The sequence below is a fragment of the Andrographis paniculata genome, unplaced genomic scaffold (assembly GCF_009805555.1).
Source record: "Andrographis paniculata isolate CXL003 unplaced genomic scaffold, ASM980555v1 Contig58END, whole genome shotgun sequence".
Taxonomy (NCBI): Eukaryota; Viridiplantae; Streptophyta; class Magnoliopsida; order Lamiales; family Acanthaceae; genus Andrographis; species Andrographis paniculata.
Window position 1 is genome coordinate 193,141 of NW_026137593.1, and position 15,794 is coordinate 208,934.

The 15,794-nt window shown below is 34.3% G+C and overlaps 1 protein-coding gene across 1 annotated transcript; it reads left to right on the forward strand.

Moving 5' to 3' along the window:
* The first annotated feature begins 9,517 nt into the window (after nt 1-9,517).
* Nucleotides 9,518-10,873, forward strand: LOC127257609 (uncharacterized). The gene has a single exon (XM_051284049.1). It carries the CDS (start codon nt 9,518-9,520, stop codon nt 10,871-10,873), a length of 1,356 nt encoding a protein of 451 aa, XP_051140006.1.
* The last annotated feature ends 4,921 nt before the right edge of the window (nt 10,874-15,794 follow it).

Here is a 15,794-nt window from a genome sequence, read left to right on the forward strand (position 1 = left end):
GCAAAAAGTAAATAAATATCAATAGGGTCATTTGATTTTAAAACAGTCTTTCCAAAACACATGAAGAAACTCAATCAATTCAAGAGGAATATCAAACGATTCCTTTATTATCCACAGCATCTTTACAAAAATATATAAGTAAAGGATATAGGTATATACATTTTAGATTAATTCAAGTGGCAGTAAAACCCTTAGTTCATCTAGGAGTAGATGCTCCAATATATTTAGCTTTAAGAGATAAAAGATTAAAACGTTAGAAAACTTCATTATTAGTTATGATACAAACTAATATTTGTAATGGTCCAATATATTTTAATTGTTCACCAAACTTTTCAATAGACTTAACAGATCCATTAATATTAGATTCGTTAGCATTAGATATTCATTTAAAAGGAGACGAATTTGAGAAATTAAGTAAAAATTTTGCAATAATATATAGAATTTATTTCAGGTTAATGACCTCTCAATTAAATCCAAAATTTACTTTAAATCCAACAAACAAAGAAGAAACGGTACTATTACAGATAGAAGCCGAACAATCCTCTGTTTTTATCCCTAAAAGATTAAAATTGAATGAAATAAAAATACCAGACGAATTTCAAATTCCTGCCCCTCATATACCTAGAAATTTTTAGAAAGAAAAGAAATTGATGAAATAATTGAACAACCTAATGGATCAATCCTTCTTAGATTTAATTCCTTTAGAGAAATATCTTCAACAAGTTATTCATCTACTATATCTTCTTTAAAAGTAAATAAACCTCCTAGGCAATCATTTTCTGAAGGAACTAGATCAATTCATTTAGAAAATCCATTACGATTTAGTTATAGAACGCCTATTCCAGAACCTATAAATTCACCACCGTCATCACCAACCCTGTCCCAAATGAAAAGTGAAATAAATGTAATTATAAATCCTAATTTTCAAATACAATTAGATGATTTAGAAGAAGAATTTAATAGTAAAGATAATGCAGAAAAAAGAAATTGGTTTTCAAAACTTAATTCTTTTTGCAAAGAAAAAATAAAAGATGAACGAATTCAAAAAATGCATAAAGAAAAATAAATATTGAATTTTTTACATGGTTTTCATATTGGATAAGTAAAATAGGAATTATAGATCCTTATATTGCCCCTCAAATGGATGTACAAACAAATTTATACAAAAAATGGAATTTAACTAATGGAACTACTATCACTAGTATATATCCACCCCTTCAATCAATTCAAATTGATACTCCGGAAGGTGAAATAAAAGCTTCCCCTTTTAAAAAGGGTAAAGAAAATGGTGAACCTATAGATATAGAAGATATTAGAAAAATATATCAACAAAATAATTATTCAAACCAAATCCTCCACACTATGGCTAATCATTTAAAGTTATTGCAACAAAAATAGATTCGATTCCTAAACAAAATCCTAAACTTTTTAACGATGTATCAAACCCTCATTTTCAACCACGCAGTCTACCTAAAGACACTGAAGATTCAATAAATTTTTCATCCAATAATATGGTTTTAAATAAAATTACTGAAAGTCTTACTAAATTAGAAGCTAGTTTAGCCAGTTCGTCAAAAAATTCAATACATAAAATCGGTTGTCTAGATCAATGTAATCCTAACCAAGAAGAAACCAAGTCTTTGATATCCTCAGAAAAGTCTGAAATAGAATCAGTATTATCAGAGAATATAAATAACAATAGAAGACAACTTCCAAGATGATAATGAAATAAATAAAATATATAGGAATAGAAATAAATTCAAAAGAACCACAAAATGGAAAAATACAAAAACAAGAAATTACTATAATAGGCCTACACGGCCAGACATTCAATATGAAGAAAGATCAAAGTTTCATGCTAGTAGATATGATGGACAATCAGTCTACGAATGGAATATAGATGGTAAATCTGAATATGAAATACTAAATACTCTTCAGGAAATCGGCATGGCTAGGTTAGCATATAAAATTCAAAACATAGAAGAAAAAAACGCTACATGTCTTATTATTCAAGGATTTACAGGACAACTAAAATATTGGTGGGATAATGCAATTTCTCTTCAAGATAAAATTACAATTCTAGAACATACAATAAAAACTGGAGATGAATTAGGACGTATAACAACTAAACCAGATTCAACCGATTGTTTAATAGTTACTATAGCCATGTACTTTGTAGGAAATCCATCCGAGGAATTAAATTCATCCAAAATATTTTTGACCAATTTAAGATGTCCAACCTTATCAGACTTTAGGTGGTATAAGGATATGTTTTTAACATATTTATTAAGAAGACCTGATTGCAATGCATCTTTTTGGAAAGAAAAATTCATAACTGGACTACCTACTTTATTTTCGCAACGAATTATGAGCAATCTTCAAAAGGAGCTAGGAAGCGAATACATAAACTTTGAAACAATAACTTTTGGTCAATTATTTGCTTTTATTAAACAAGAAGGGTTAGCCTTATGTTCCGAGCTTAAAATACAAGCTAGATATGGATCTGAACGTAGAGAAGTAGGACCCTTTTGTCAAGCCTTTGGCATAGGTGGAATAAAAGCTCCTTCGCGTAAAAAACCTAAACATTTAAAATTCAAACGCCATAAAAAATCTCATCATGAATACAAAAAACTAAAACCTTATTTTAAAAATTACAAAAAGAATAATAAAAATATAATAACATGTTGGAAATGTGGAAAGATAGGACACAAAGCAGATAAATGCAAATTAAAGAAGAAAATTAATGAAATTTTTCAAGAAACTGATTTAAAAGAAAAAATGGCTTCATTATTAATACAAAGTTCTGATGAGGAATGAGAAGAATCTGATTCAAGTAGTGAAAATTCATGTAATACTATATCTAGAATATATAAACGTGATTACTCAAAAGAAGGATAAAGAATGTCTTTTTGATATTATAGATCAAATTGAAGATCCTAATATCAAAGGAGATTATTTAAAAAGACTAAAATATTTAGTTCTCAAAGAAGAAGAACCAGTTAAATTAGTTGAACCTTTTAGTTTATCAAAAGTATTAGACAAATATTCATCAAATCCTTTAGCCAAAAAGAATTCTTCAAAAGATATTCAAAATGAGATAAATATATTTAAAAATCAAATTAATAAAATAAAAGAAGAAATAAATTCACTCCAGATGAAAGATCTAGAAATTGAAGCTAGAATTGCATCTATAATAATCAACGAAGATACCCCTTCAGCAAATACGCCTTGTACAGAAATAAAAATAGGAACACAAATTCCCCCCGAATCTCAATTTTTACAAGTAATAGAAAAAATTAGTTTTAAAAAATGGTATGCTATGATTACTCTAGCAATAGATGATTTTAAAGAAACTTTTTTTGCATTAATAGATAGCGGGGCAGATCAAAATTGTATAAAAGCCGGTCTTATTCCAACAAAATATTGTGATAAAACTAATGAACAATTATTAACTGCGAATGGAGCACTTTTAAAAGTAAAATATAAACTATCTAAAGAATATATATGTAATAATGACTATTGTTTCAAAAATACATTTTTTATAATTAATTATATAAGTCAAGATATAATTTTAGGAACTCAAGATTTTACGGAAAAAAATATTCCAACCAAAGTTAGACCAATTCAAATGAGCCAAGAATTATTACGAACATGCAAAAAAGAAATTCAAAGTCTTTTAGATAAAAAACTCATTAGGCCTTCAAAGTCACCATGGTCATGTGCTGCTTTCTATGTTATGAATCATGCAGAAAAAGAACGTGGTGTCCCAAGGTTAGTTATTAATTACAAACCCCTAAACAAAGTTCTTCAATGGATAAGATATCCTATTCCAAATAAAAGAGATTTATTAAACAGGTTATATAATGCAAAAATATTTTCAAAATTCGATTTAAAATCTGGATATTGGCAAATTCAAATAGCCGAAGAGGATAGATATAAAACTGCTTTTACAGTCCCTTTTGGTCATTACGAATGGAATGTAATGCCTTTCGGATTAAAAAATGCTCCTTCTGAATTTCAAAACATAATGAATGATATTTTCAACTCATACTCTACTTTTACAATAGTATATATAGATGATGTTCTAGTTTTCTCAAAAAATATAGATCAACATTTTAAGCATTTATAAACATTTTTCAACATAATTAGAAAAAATGGTTTAGCAGTTTCATCATCTAAATGAAATTATTCCAAACTCAAATTCGTTTCTTAGGGCATGAAATTCATATAGGAACTATTAAACCAATAACTAGAGCCATAGAATTTGCAGACAAATTCCCCAATGAAATAAAAGAAAAAAACCAATTACAAAGATTTTTAGGATGTTTAAACTATGTAGCTGATTTCTTTCCAAATATGAGACAAATTTGTCAACCTTTATTTCAAAGATTACAAACTAACCCCCCCCCCCTGGACTGATCAGGGTGTGTTTGTTTGGGGGTTTGGATTTTAAGTTGGGATTTGAATTGTAAAAATTTTGAATTTAAATAGTTATATGATGTGATATAAATAGGTGTTGATGTGATATTTTGAATGTAAAATTGAATTTTAGTATAATATAAAAAATGAAAAATAAGTGTTTGATTTGATGTTTTTTTGAGGAAAAAATGGGATGAATAGTGAAAAGTAAATCCAATCCCCCAAACAAACACATTGTTCAAGTCTTAAAAGAAAAAGTTAAGCCCTACCATGTTTAGGTATTCCAAACCCTCAGGCATTTATGATAGTGGAAACAGATGCATCTGACATAGGTTATGGAGGAATACTAAAACAAAAAATAGAATCAAAAGAACAGTTAGTTAGATTTCATTTAGGGGTACGGCTTGGACCACAAAAGAGTTATTCAACAATTAAAAAGGAGGTTTTATCCATTGTCTTATGTATTTCAAAGTTTCAAGATGATTTATATTTTTAAAAAAATTTATTAAAAATTGACTGTAAATCTGCAAAAGAAATTTTACAAAAAGATGTTCAAAATCTTGTTTCAAAACATATTTTTACTAGATGGCAAGCTATCCTATCTGCCTTTGATTTTGAAATTGAATTCATTAATGGTTCATTAAATTCATTGTCTGATCTTCTTACTCGGGAATTTTTGCAAGGTAATGGTAAACCATAAACCAAAATCCATTATTCCTCCTAAATATATTCCTTTTAACCATACCTTCAATATATATAAGCTTAGAAAAACAAATTTTTTATCCCAACTCAGGGAAGAAAAAGCTCACTTACTTCATTTTTTACAAATAAACACCCTAAATTATTTACAAAAGACGATAGAGAATACTGGAACACCTTAAATTCAAAAGCCCGTACAAAATTAAAAAAACTAAAAAATATATCAAATTATTTTATTGCCTAACTATAATTTTCCTTCTTGTAGGTATGAACACTCCAACTCAACCTACAGCTCAAAAGGCAAAAGATTATGAACTCATCCCCAAAACAATGATTCCTACAAACAACAGGTTTCAACCATTTTACAATTTTACCCCACTAACCTATATTCAAGCCACCCAATCTTCTCAAAATCAAACTATTTCAAAACCACAAAATCAACCTATGGACAAAACTCAAGCTCCCCATACTCCACCTAGACAACCAACTAATTCCTCATATTTTACAAAAAATATTACTGAACATATCACATTAACCCGATTCAAAGAAATCCTTGATATAGATACCCTTAAACAATTCACTCAAAGACTGTTTTCAATGGGATGTAACTGGAGCACAGATGATCCCATCAAAACCCAAAAGTTTTATGAACTCATTTTAGTAAATTCTGATTCAATTGAACTCACCCATACTAAAGATTCTCAAAATCCAGACCGCGTAGCCTATTCAAACTACATAATAAAAAAGGTGAGTTCCCAACGGGAATGGGCTTCCCCCTTTTCCACAAAAATGTTTTCAGTAAATTTTTCTCCAAAAGGGTATACATACCATGACTATCGGATGGCATGTAATAGAACATTTCTATTCCGACCATTTGATCATTCATGGTTTTTTACTTTTCATTCAAATTGTATAAAAAATTTTCCAATATGGTTTTACCATTGGTGGGTATTCTACGGCCCAGAAAAGGATATAATTCCTCTCGAGGTTCAACTTGGTTTTCAACTCTTCAACAAAAAGTCCAAAGATGAAGAATTTCAGAAGCCAATACTATTCCATGCCGAATTCAAAGTTCCATGGATATTTTGTTGGTCTTTCAAATTTTTGCAGACTTTCGACAAACCCAATCCATTATCACTAGTTCAAGAATTCAAAATCAAATTGTGGAACCAATTCAACACCCAGTTTTGTGATCAACAAGCAGTAGCCCATTTTTTCCAGACGGGTGAAAAGCTAACAAAGGCACTCAAGAAATTTCGAAAAATCCGCCAGCCACTACTCAAAGCAACAAATCACTGTCCATTCCACAGGGTGAAAAGAACATTCCCGAAGTCTCAAAGGAACCATCTGCTCCAAAAACCCCGAATACTCAACAACATCAACAGATACTCAAGTTCATGGAAATAATCGGTAGCAACCCCCAATTCATGGAATTCATTACAAATCAACAAAGCAAACCTCAAGTCGATTATGATGCGACAGAGGGATCAAGTTGTGATCCATTCGGAGGACCATTAGCGCAAGATCCATTTGATATATAATTAAAAAATATATAATAATAATAATAATAAAATAAAATAAAATAATAAAAATAATATACATATATATCTTATCCATAAACTTAAAATAATAAATTCTAGATCTAGAAAATAAAAAATCATATCCTAGATCTAGACTTGCTATCTTTAGCTATTCCTAACCTATAAATTGGGTGAATGATTTCATTGTAAACACACTAGCTAGAATTAAAGCATAGATCTTGAAAGAATTCTCTCTTTGTGTACTTGTTCACCTTGCAATCTCAAGAATCAATAAAGAAGTTTTTATTCAAGTAAGTTTGTTCTTTACTTTGTTCTTACTATTATTTTTATTCTTAATTTTGTTCTTCTAATATATATACCTATAAATATAACTATGGTTAGTATATACAACATGGTCGGCTCCGCCACCTATTCCTAATTTTTGGGTCGACTCCGCCGCCTATTATTCTAACTTTTGGTCGGCTTGCTGCCTATTTCTAACTTTTGGGACGGCTCCGCCGCCTACGTCTAATTAAGTATAATGGGGCAAAGAAAGATTTATTGGAAAAAGTTACTTAGTTTTAGCATGGTAGATGATCTTAGAGCATGTGCAGTATAATATATGGATGTTTGTTTTGCTCAAATTGAATCCAAACAATTTGAATCCACCAGCTGTCTGATAATAATAATAATAATAATAATAATAATAATAAATAAATAAATAAGATAAAATAAAAATAATTAATTTATAGGAGTATATATTATATATACATTTAAATTTAATTAAAATGGTATTTTAATTATTAATTTATATATTATATTTAAAGTAAAATTTAAAAAATAATTAAAATATCAAATTTTGAAAATATAAATTGAATTATATAGTAGATTATTTAATATTTTTAAATACTATAATTTATAAATTTATTTAAAGTTCATTATATTTTTAACTTTTAATTTTTGAATCAAAAATTAAAAATATAATTTATATAAAAATTTTAATAAATATACATTCAATTACATTAGATAATTTCAAATGCTTAAAAATAATTTATAAAATTTTAAAATACATTAAAAAAATCTAATAAAAATATATGTTTACATAACTATATTCTATGCGGTAATTTTAATAATTTAAAAATACTTTTAAATTTAGAATATTTGAATAAGGCTGCTTGTTCCCACTTTATAAAAGTATCTACTATAGAGTATATTTTTGTTTGGAGGATTGGATTTTAAATATAGTATTCATTCTATTTTTTTCTCCAAAAATATCAAATCAAACACTTATTTTTTATTTTTTATATTATACTAAAAATCAATTTACATTCAAAGCATCATATCAATACTTATTCATATCACATCATACAACTATTTAAATTCAAAACTTTTACTATTCAAATCCCAAACCCCAAACAAACACACTCATATATATTTACCCTCGAATTTAATTTCCCCTTGAAAATAACAATAATAAAAAATAAATAAAAAAAAGGAAATGGGTTAGGGGTGTAGAAAAAGCGGATGTATTAATTGGGTGTGTTTGTTCGGGAGATTAATTTTAAATATACTATTCATTCATTTTTCTTTCTAAAAAATATCAAATTAAACATTTATTTTTTATTTTTATGTTATATTAAAAATCAATTATTACATTCAAAACATAGAATCAACATCTATTTATATCACATCGTACAATTATTCAAATTCAAAATTTTTACTATTCAAATCCCAACTCAAAATCTAGACCTCCAAACAAACACACCCATTAATATTTATTATATATTTTCTCCATCTCATATCTATATATTTATTTACTTTTTGTACGAAGTTTTAAAAATATTAGTATTATATTATAATATGGTAGAAATAAAGGTAAAAAGATTAAACTAATTTTATTAGATGGTAAGATACAAAGATAGTGTTGAGCACAAAAAAATGGTAAATAGGGTTTTTTTAGAATGGGCCTACCAAATTAGGTTAAGATTTATTCAAAAGTGTAGTGGGCTTTCGAAAGTCCAAATATAGCTGTAATGACTTGGTCGGGTCAAGCTTAAGGTCGGACAAAATAAGGTCGGGTAATAAAGCCAAACTTGGTTGGGACTTAATAAGGTCAGGCTCTGAAGTCGTACTTGGTCGGACATCGAAGTCGGGCCTGGTCGGGATAAAATCCAAAGGTCGGGTGTGAGAAGGTCGGACACAAAATTGAGACGGTATGAAGTCGAAGGTCGGGTGCGATAAGGACGGGCGCTGAGGTCGAGTACAATCATGTCGAGTTCGATGGTCGGGCACAGTTAGGTCTACTATGGAGATAAGGCAGTATAAGGTCGGGCCTAACAAGGTCGGGCAGTGAAATAGCTAATCTGTAGGCCAAGTGAGAAGGCAGTTCCTGGTAGAGGAAGGTAGTTTGAACTGGCGAGCGGTTTTCAAAGGTCGGACGTGGTAGGACGGTTGACACACATGTCAATATAAGAGAATTTCTGGGGTGGTTAACAGCGGTTATGGTAACCGACCAGGCAGCGGTTCGAACCGCATCTTCAAGGGGTTATTTAAGGATTCCGTACTGTACAGAGAAGGCATCTTCAACTGACAAAAATTCAAGAGAATTGCTTTTGGGGATTACCACTTTATTTTCCAGTCTTTTATTTTATTTTTCCTATTTTATTTTATGTATTCTACAGTGTTTAGAGATTCCTAATCTCGGGCACTCATCTATCAAATTCGAAGATATTTCTCTATTTTCGGATTTTACTTTTTATTGTTGAAAAATTGCATCAACAATTTGGCGACCACAGTGGGAGAAAGGCAAAATTGTTGATCCTACGTCAACAGAGAGTTTCATACGACTGAGGTCCGGCCGAATCATCAGAAGGATCCACATGGCAGGCTCACAGCCTCAAGCATCTTCAGCACCAGTGGGAGAAGCAGTTTCACCACCCGTCATGCCAAATACAGGGGAAATGCCACAAGCACCTACCGACTGGGTTTCTTATGTTCAGCAATTGAACAATCAGCATAATTTGGCGATGCAGAATATGTTGCGTGAGCAACAAATGTTGCGGGAGCAACAAAATCTTATGCAAAATACGTTAAATCAGGCGTTATCAAGGGTTACTTTGCAACCTATACAGACGCCACCAGAATTATCACCATCCAGACTACAGGCAAATTTTGCGGGGCCCTCGTATGTGGATAGCACTTTTCCAAGTGTTACTGCCCCTAGGGTTGACAGGGGGAAGACTCCTCTTACATACCCAAATAATATTCCGTTGGGTGTTAGGACCGAACCAACCGACCCCAGAGAGGAAAGAATGGGAGGTCAGGCTCACAATCTCATTCCTGTGTTGAATCTTATCCCACCTAGGGTAGATCTAGAGGACATTGCTCAGGTCTTGAGAGTGCATTTTGGAATGAACCCTCAGACGGTCAACAGACCTGCATACCAAAGGCCTTTCCCAGAGAGAATCATTAATGAGCATCCGCTTCCAAGGAATTACAGACCACCCGATTTTCACTCATTTTCTGGAGGAGATGGGGCATCAACCATTGAGCATGTGGGACGTTTCATGGCTCAATTAGGGGAAGTAGGCAATAATTCGTTCTACAAATTACAGTTGTTTGGATTATCGCTTACAAGAACCGTTTTTTCATGGTTTGCAAATCTGCCGCCAAGGCAGTTGCAAAATTGGGAAAGTCTGGAGGCTGCATTCCATGCAAGATTTTTTAATCCCCTCCCAACGGTCTCACTCACAGATCTTTTAGAGATTCGGCAGATGCCAGAAGAGACTGCGTATCAGTTTATCAAACGGATACGTCTCATGAAAGGACGGTGCCCGACAATCATCGAGGAAAGTGAAATGACCAATTTAGTGGTCAGAAATATGCATTCCAGACTTCGAGAAGCGTTGACAGCCCATGATGTTCAGGACTTGGCTAGTCTAGCCTCCAAAGCAGGGAGATTGGAGTCTTTGTTTAGAGAAAAAGATCACAATTTCCGTCGGAACAGGGTACAGCAAATGGCAAGTGTCGATACAGAAATATACTCGCCAGATGATGAACAGGGAAATATCATTGAAGAGATGGCAGCTGAAATTGTGAGTGGCAAACCATACGTGTGTTCGAAACTAAAGCCCCTGCTGGGAACAGAGGAGAGGGAACAACCGACCTTCGATGTATCCAAAGCAGATGAAATTTTTGATATTCCTGTTGGCAGATGGGCAAATTCGCATTCCTAAAGGGCAGCGTTTGGCAACGAAGGAAGAAATAAAGGGAAGGCCATATTGTAAGTGGCATAATTTTTTTACGCATTACACTAATCAATGTACACATTTTCAAAAGGAAATACAGAAGGCTATCAAAGCAGGAAGATTCAAGTATGTAACAATGGGAGTAGAACATCAGCCCTTCCCAAAAGTGACTACTGCAATGATCTCTTTGCGTTCTTCACAAGATGTGCAAAGTGATGATTAAGATACCAAACGAAAAGAACCCAAGCCCAAAGAGCGGGAATACAACCAGGAAGTGAAGTTCAAAGTTTGTGAAACCAGAGTGGCGGAGAAATGGGACAGAGAAGATGGGTCTTTCAAAGTGGAATTGAAAGATAAAGTCGTGGTACGAGACCGACCAACGCGCAAACCACATCCAGTCCAGGAGAAGTGGAGCCGAAATAGAAAGCCTCTGCCAATAGACATAGATCCTCGATTTTCAGGTATGAATCGCACACAAAGTCGTAATGCTAAGCATAGGTATGCGGCTCGGCATGGAAAGCGAGTAGATAAGGGTAAGGAAAAGAAAAAATCATCGCCCAAAAGGAAAAGCTCGAGTGAGAGACCTGAGGAGCATTGGCAGACCAGCAAGCCTATCAAGAAGGCCAAGTGTTTCCGATGTCAATACTGCAAACGGATCAATATTGATCCCGAAATAGAAAATGCAGAGGAAGAGACTCCTGATATAATTTTCGGGTCTTTTGCCCCGAAAGAGACGAAAGTTTTGCGCAGCAAGATAGTGAAGCTTGATAAAGCAGGGTTCGAAGTCAGGATGACGGATATGCGAAGGTTCGCTGAAGAAGAACCCATTTGGGCAAAGTTCGAGGAAGAGGAAGAACCAGAATGGGCAGCGATGGTTGGCAGACCCCCACCTATGGTTTTTCCACCTATACCAGAAGGAGCGATCCCGCACTTAAAACCACTGTATATTAACGCTCACATATGTGGTAAGCCGGTTAACAAGGTTTTCATTGATAATGGGGCTGTTTTCAATGTCATGCCTCTCAAAACTTTAAGAAAATTGGGCAAAGGGGTTGGCGATTTATCTCCAGTAGACATTGAGATGACAAGCTTCACCGGACAACCAACCAAACTAGAAGGGATGATGGTGGCACCCATTGAGGTCAGACCAAAGGTGATTTCGACAGTGTTTTTTGTTGTAGACGCCAATACCACCTACTCAGTTTTATTGGGGCGAGACTGGATTCACGCTTCCAAGTGCGTGCCTTCTTCTCTCCATCAACAGATCATGTTTTGGGAAGGAGATCAGGTTTTCACCATGGAAGCCAGTACCAACCCGTTCGGTTCTACAGAAGGAGTGGAAGAATCGGTTCTCTATTCGGAGTACGTACCACCGATTTCATGGACAACTATGGTAGACGAGTATCCCTGGAAGGGCTGTAAGCTGACTACACAGGGTTGCGTGTTTCATTAGAAACAGTCTTCTGTATTATGGCTCTGTTGTTAGCCAAAATAAACTCTTATTTATTTGAAGTTTAATTATGGAAGAAATAAATAAATGTGATAAATTTATTAGGCAGTTTTATTTAAACCAATTAATGGTTAGACTACATAATAATAAAGTTTTCAACAATAATGTTGGCGAAGAAGAAGGTTTTCGTTGGCCTGATCTCTTGGAAAAAATAGAAACTTCTTTGTCAAGTCAGGATCCTCTCATTGAATATAATGTGGGAACCAAACAGATACCCAAGATGGTCAGGGTAAGTGGTTTATTGACAAAAAACCAACAGGAGCGAATGGTAGCGTTAATTTGAGATCACAAGGAATGTCTGGTATGGGATTATTCCAAAATGCCCGGATTGGCACGCAGTTTAATAGAATATAGGTTGCCTATTAAAAAAGGGTTTAAATCTTATAAGGAACCACGAAGGAGAGTGAGTCCAGAATTGATGCCCCAGATTAAAGAAGAAATCGAGAAGCTGTTGAAGGTTGGTTTTATTCGTCTATATCGATATGTAGAATGGTTAGCCAATATTGTTCCGGTAACCAAGAAAAATGGAAAGATTCGAATCTGTATTGATTTCAGAGATCTCAATCTCGCTACTCCAAAAGATGAATATGTCATGCGCATAGCAGACATGTTGATCGATTCTGCAGCAGGGCATCGAATTTTGAGTTTGATGGATGGATACGCAGGGTATAATCAAATTTCCTTGGCAAAGGAAGATATACCCAAAACCGCATTCAGGTGCCCAGGAACTTTAGGGATCTATGAATGGAAAGTTATGCCATTCGGTTTAAAGAACGTTGGAGCAACTTACCAACGGGCAATGAATACCATTTTTCATGATCTGATTGGGCAATCAATGGAGGTATATATTGATGATGTGATCATCAAATCTACCGACTTTGATACACATTTGGTTGATTAAAAAATGCTTTTATACGAATGAAGCAGTACAACCTGAAAATGAACCCAACGAAATGTGCCTTCGGAGTTTCGGCAGGTCTTAGGATTTTTAGTACATGAAAAAGGGATAGAAATTTATGCGAACAAAGCCAAAGCTGTTCTGTCAATGTGGCCGCCTCAATCGGTCAAAGAAATACAGAGTTTGTTGGGAAAGGTAAATTACTTAAGGCGTTTCATATCAAACGCCGCAGGGAAATTAAAACCTATCACGAAGTTGTTGCGGAATAAGACCATTGATTTTGCTTGGGGTCAAGAGCAACAGAAGGCGTTGGAAGAAATCAAGGAGGCGTTAATTAATCCGCCTGTGTTGGTTCCTCCAAGAGGCGACCGACCTCTCCGGCTCTACGTGGCAAACAGTTTTGATGTTGTGAGTAGTCTGGTGCAAGAATGGGAAGATGGTAAGGAAAGAGCCATCTATTATTTAAGTAAAATTTTGGTAGGACCAGAGTTGAATTACAGTATGCCTGAAAAAAATGTGTTATTCTTTAGTCTTTGCTTGCACTCGGTTGGAGCATTATATTCTGCCAAGAGAGACCGAGGTGGTCTCTAAAATGGATTTGGTCAGACTAATTCTGCACAGACCAACCATGCAAGGAATATTAATGAAGTGGGCTATTAAATTGGCTCCCTTTGCGTTGCGGCACCGACCCCTCAAAGCTGTGAAAGGGCAGGTCGTGGCTGATTTATTGGTTGAATTTGCAAGCGATGAGTCATCAGAAAACAGAATAATGCCCTATGTCGGCACCAGTCCTTGGAAAATATTTTTTGATGGTTCTCGTTCAAAAGGAAGGTCAGGAGCGGGAGTAATATTAGAAGGACCAGGAGGCGGCAAAATTAATTTGCAACTTCAAATGGAAGAGATGACGCATAACTCCGCAGAATATGAAGCACTGATTTTGGGTTTGGAAGCACTTATCGCTAAAGGATTGCAGTCTGTTTTAATCTATGGGGATTCTCAACTTGTTATTAACCAAGTGTTGAAACGGTACGCTTGTAATTTTCCTTATTTGCGTAGATACGGAGATGTAGTACTTCATCTGTTATATAGAATCGCGGAGGTAGTTTTTGAGCATGTACCAAGAGCAAAGAATCGGTTGGCCGATAATTTGGCTCAGAGTGCTTGTCAGCAAATGATTGGCAGTGTTGATTCTGGGATTGATTGGAGAACAAAGATTATAGTGTATTTGGAATCCCCAAGTTCTGCCACTCCTATAGGTATTCGGTTGAAAGCTTTGCGTTTTCAACTTATTGATGGGGTTCTGTATAAAAGAACCTTTGAAGGGGTTTTATTGAGGTGCCTGGGACCTGAGGAATCTATTAAAATAATGGATGAGGTCCATGGAGGAATATGTGGCGCACATCGGGCAGGTTTAAATATGCGATGGGCTATTCATCGTATGGGATTTTATTGGCCGAAGATTTTTGATGATTGTATCAGATTTTCTAAGGGATGTCAAGAATGCCAGAAGCATGGTCCTTTAAATCATCTGCCAACAGTAAAATTGCAGACAATGGTTAAACCTTGGCCATTCAAAGCTTGGGCGTTGGATGTAATTGGGAAAATTCATCCAGGCTCGTCGAAACAATATTCTTTCATTTTGGTAGCGACTGATTATTTTACCAAGTGGGTAGAAGCAGTTCCATTGAAGAATGTGATGCAGAAAGAAGTGATTGAATTCGTACTCAATCATATAATATATCGATTTGGAATTCCTCACACTCTCACAACTGATCAAGGGTTGATGTTTACTGGGGAAAAGTTTGTTGAGTTTTTGGCTGGATTCAATATTAAGTTACACCATTCTTCACCATATTACCCACAGGTGAATGGGTTGGCCGAAGCAGCAAATAAGATTATCATTGGCATTATCCGAAAAATGGTAGAGGAAAATCCAAAGAAATGACGTACTTTACTGTCTCAGGCATTGTGGGCTCATCGAAATAGTAGAAATATTTCTACTGGATTCTCCCCATACCAATTAACATTCGGGCAAGATGCAGTATTACCTACAGAATTTGTCGTGCCTTCACCCAGGGTAACCAGTACAACAGCCTATATTGATGAGGTGTACTTACAAAAGATGTGGCGACAGTTGGAAGAGTTAGATACAGATCGATTGAACGCTTTGGATCAAGTGGTTAGACAGGGCGAGATTATGGCGAAATACTATGGGAAAAAGGTGTTCCCTAAGTTTTTTGCAGAAGGCGATTTAGTCTGGAAGACAATTCTGCCTACCTATAAGAAGGTGGACCAATTAGGGAAGTGATCTCCCAACTGGGAAGGTCCTTTCATCATTCATAAAGTAATTGGAAATGGAGCTTTTATTATCATAAATCAAGAAGGAAAACTGGTACATGAGAATATTAATGCTAAGTATCTGAAAAGGTATTACCCTGCCTTTTCGGAACTTTGTCATTAATTTTTATTGTAAAAAAAATGAGAACCCTCCAAAGGGTTCG

Excerpts from the sequence above, each read along its gene's own strand:
- LOC127257609 (XM_051284049.1), top strand. The coding sequence starts at position 9,518 with ATGGCAGGCTCACAGCCTCAAGCATCTTCAGCACCAGTGGGAGAAGCA.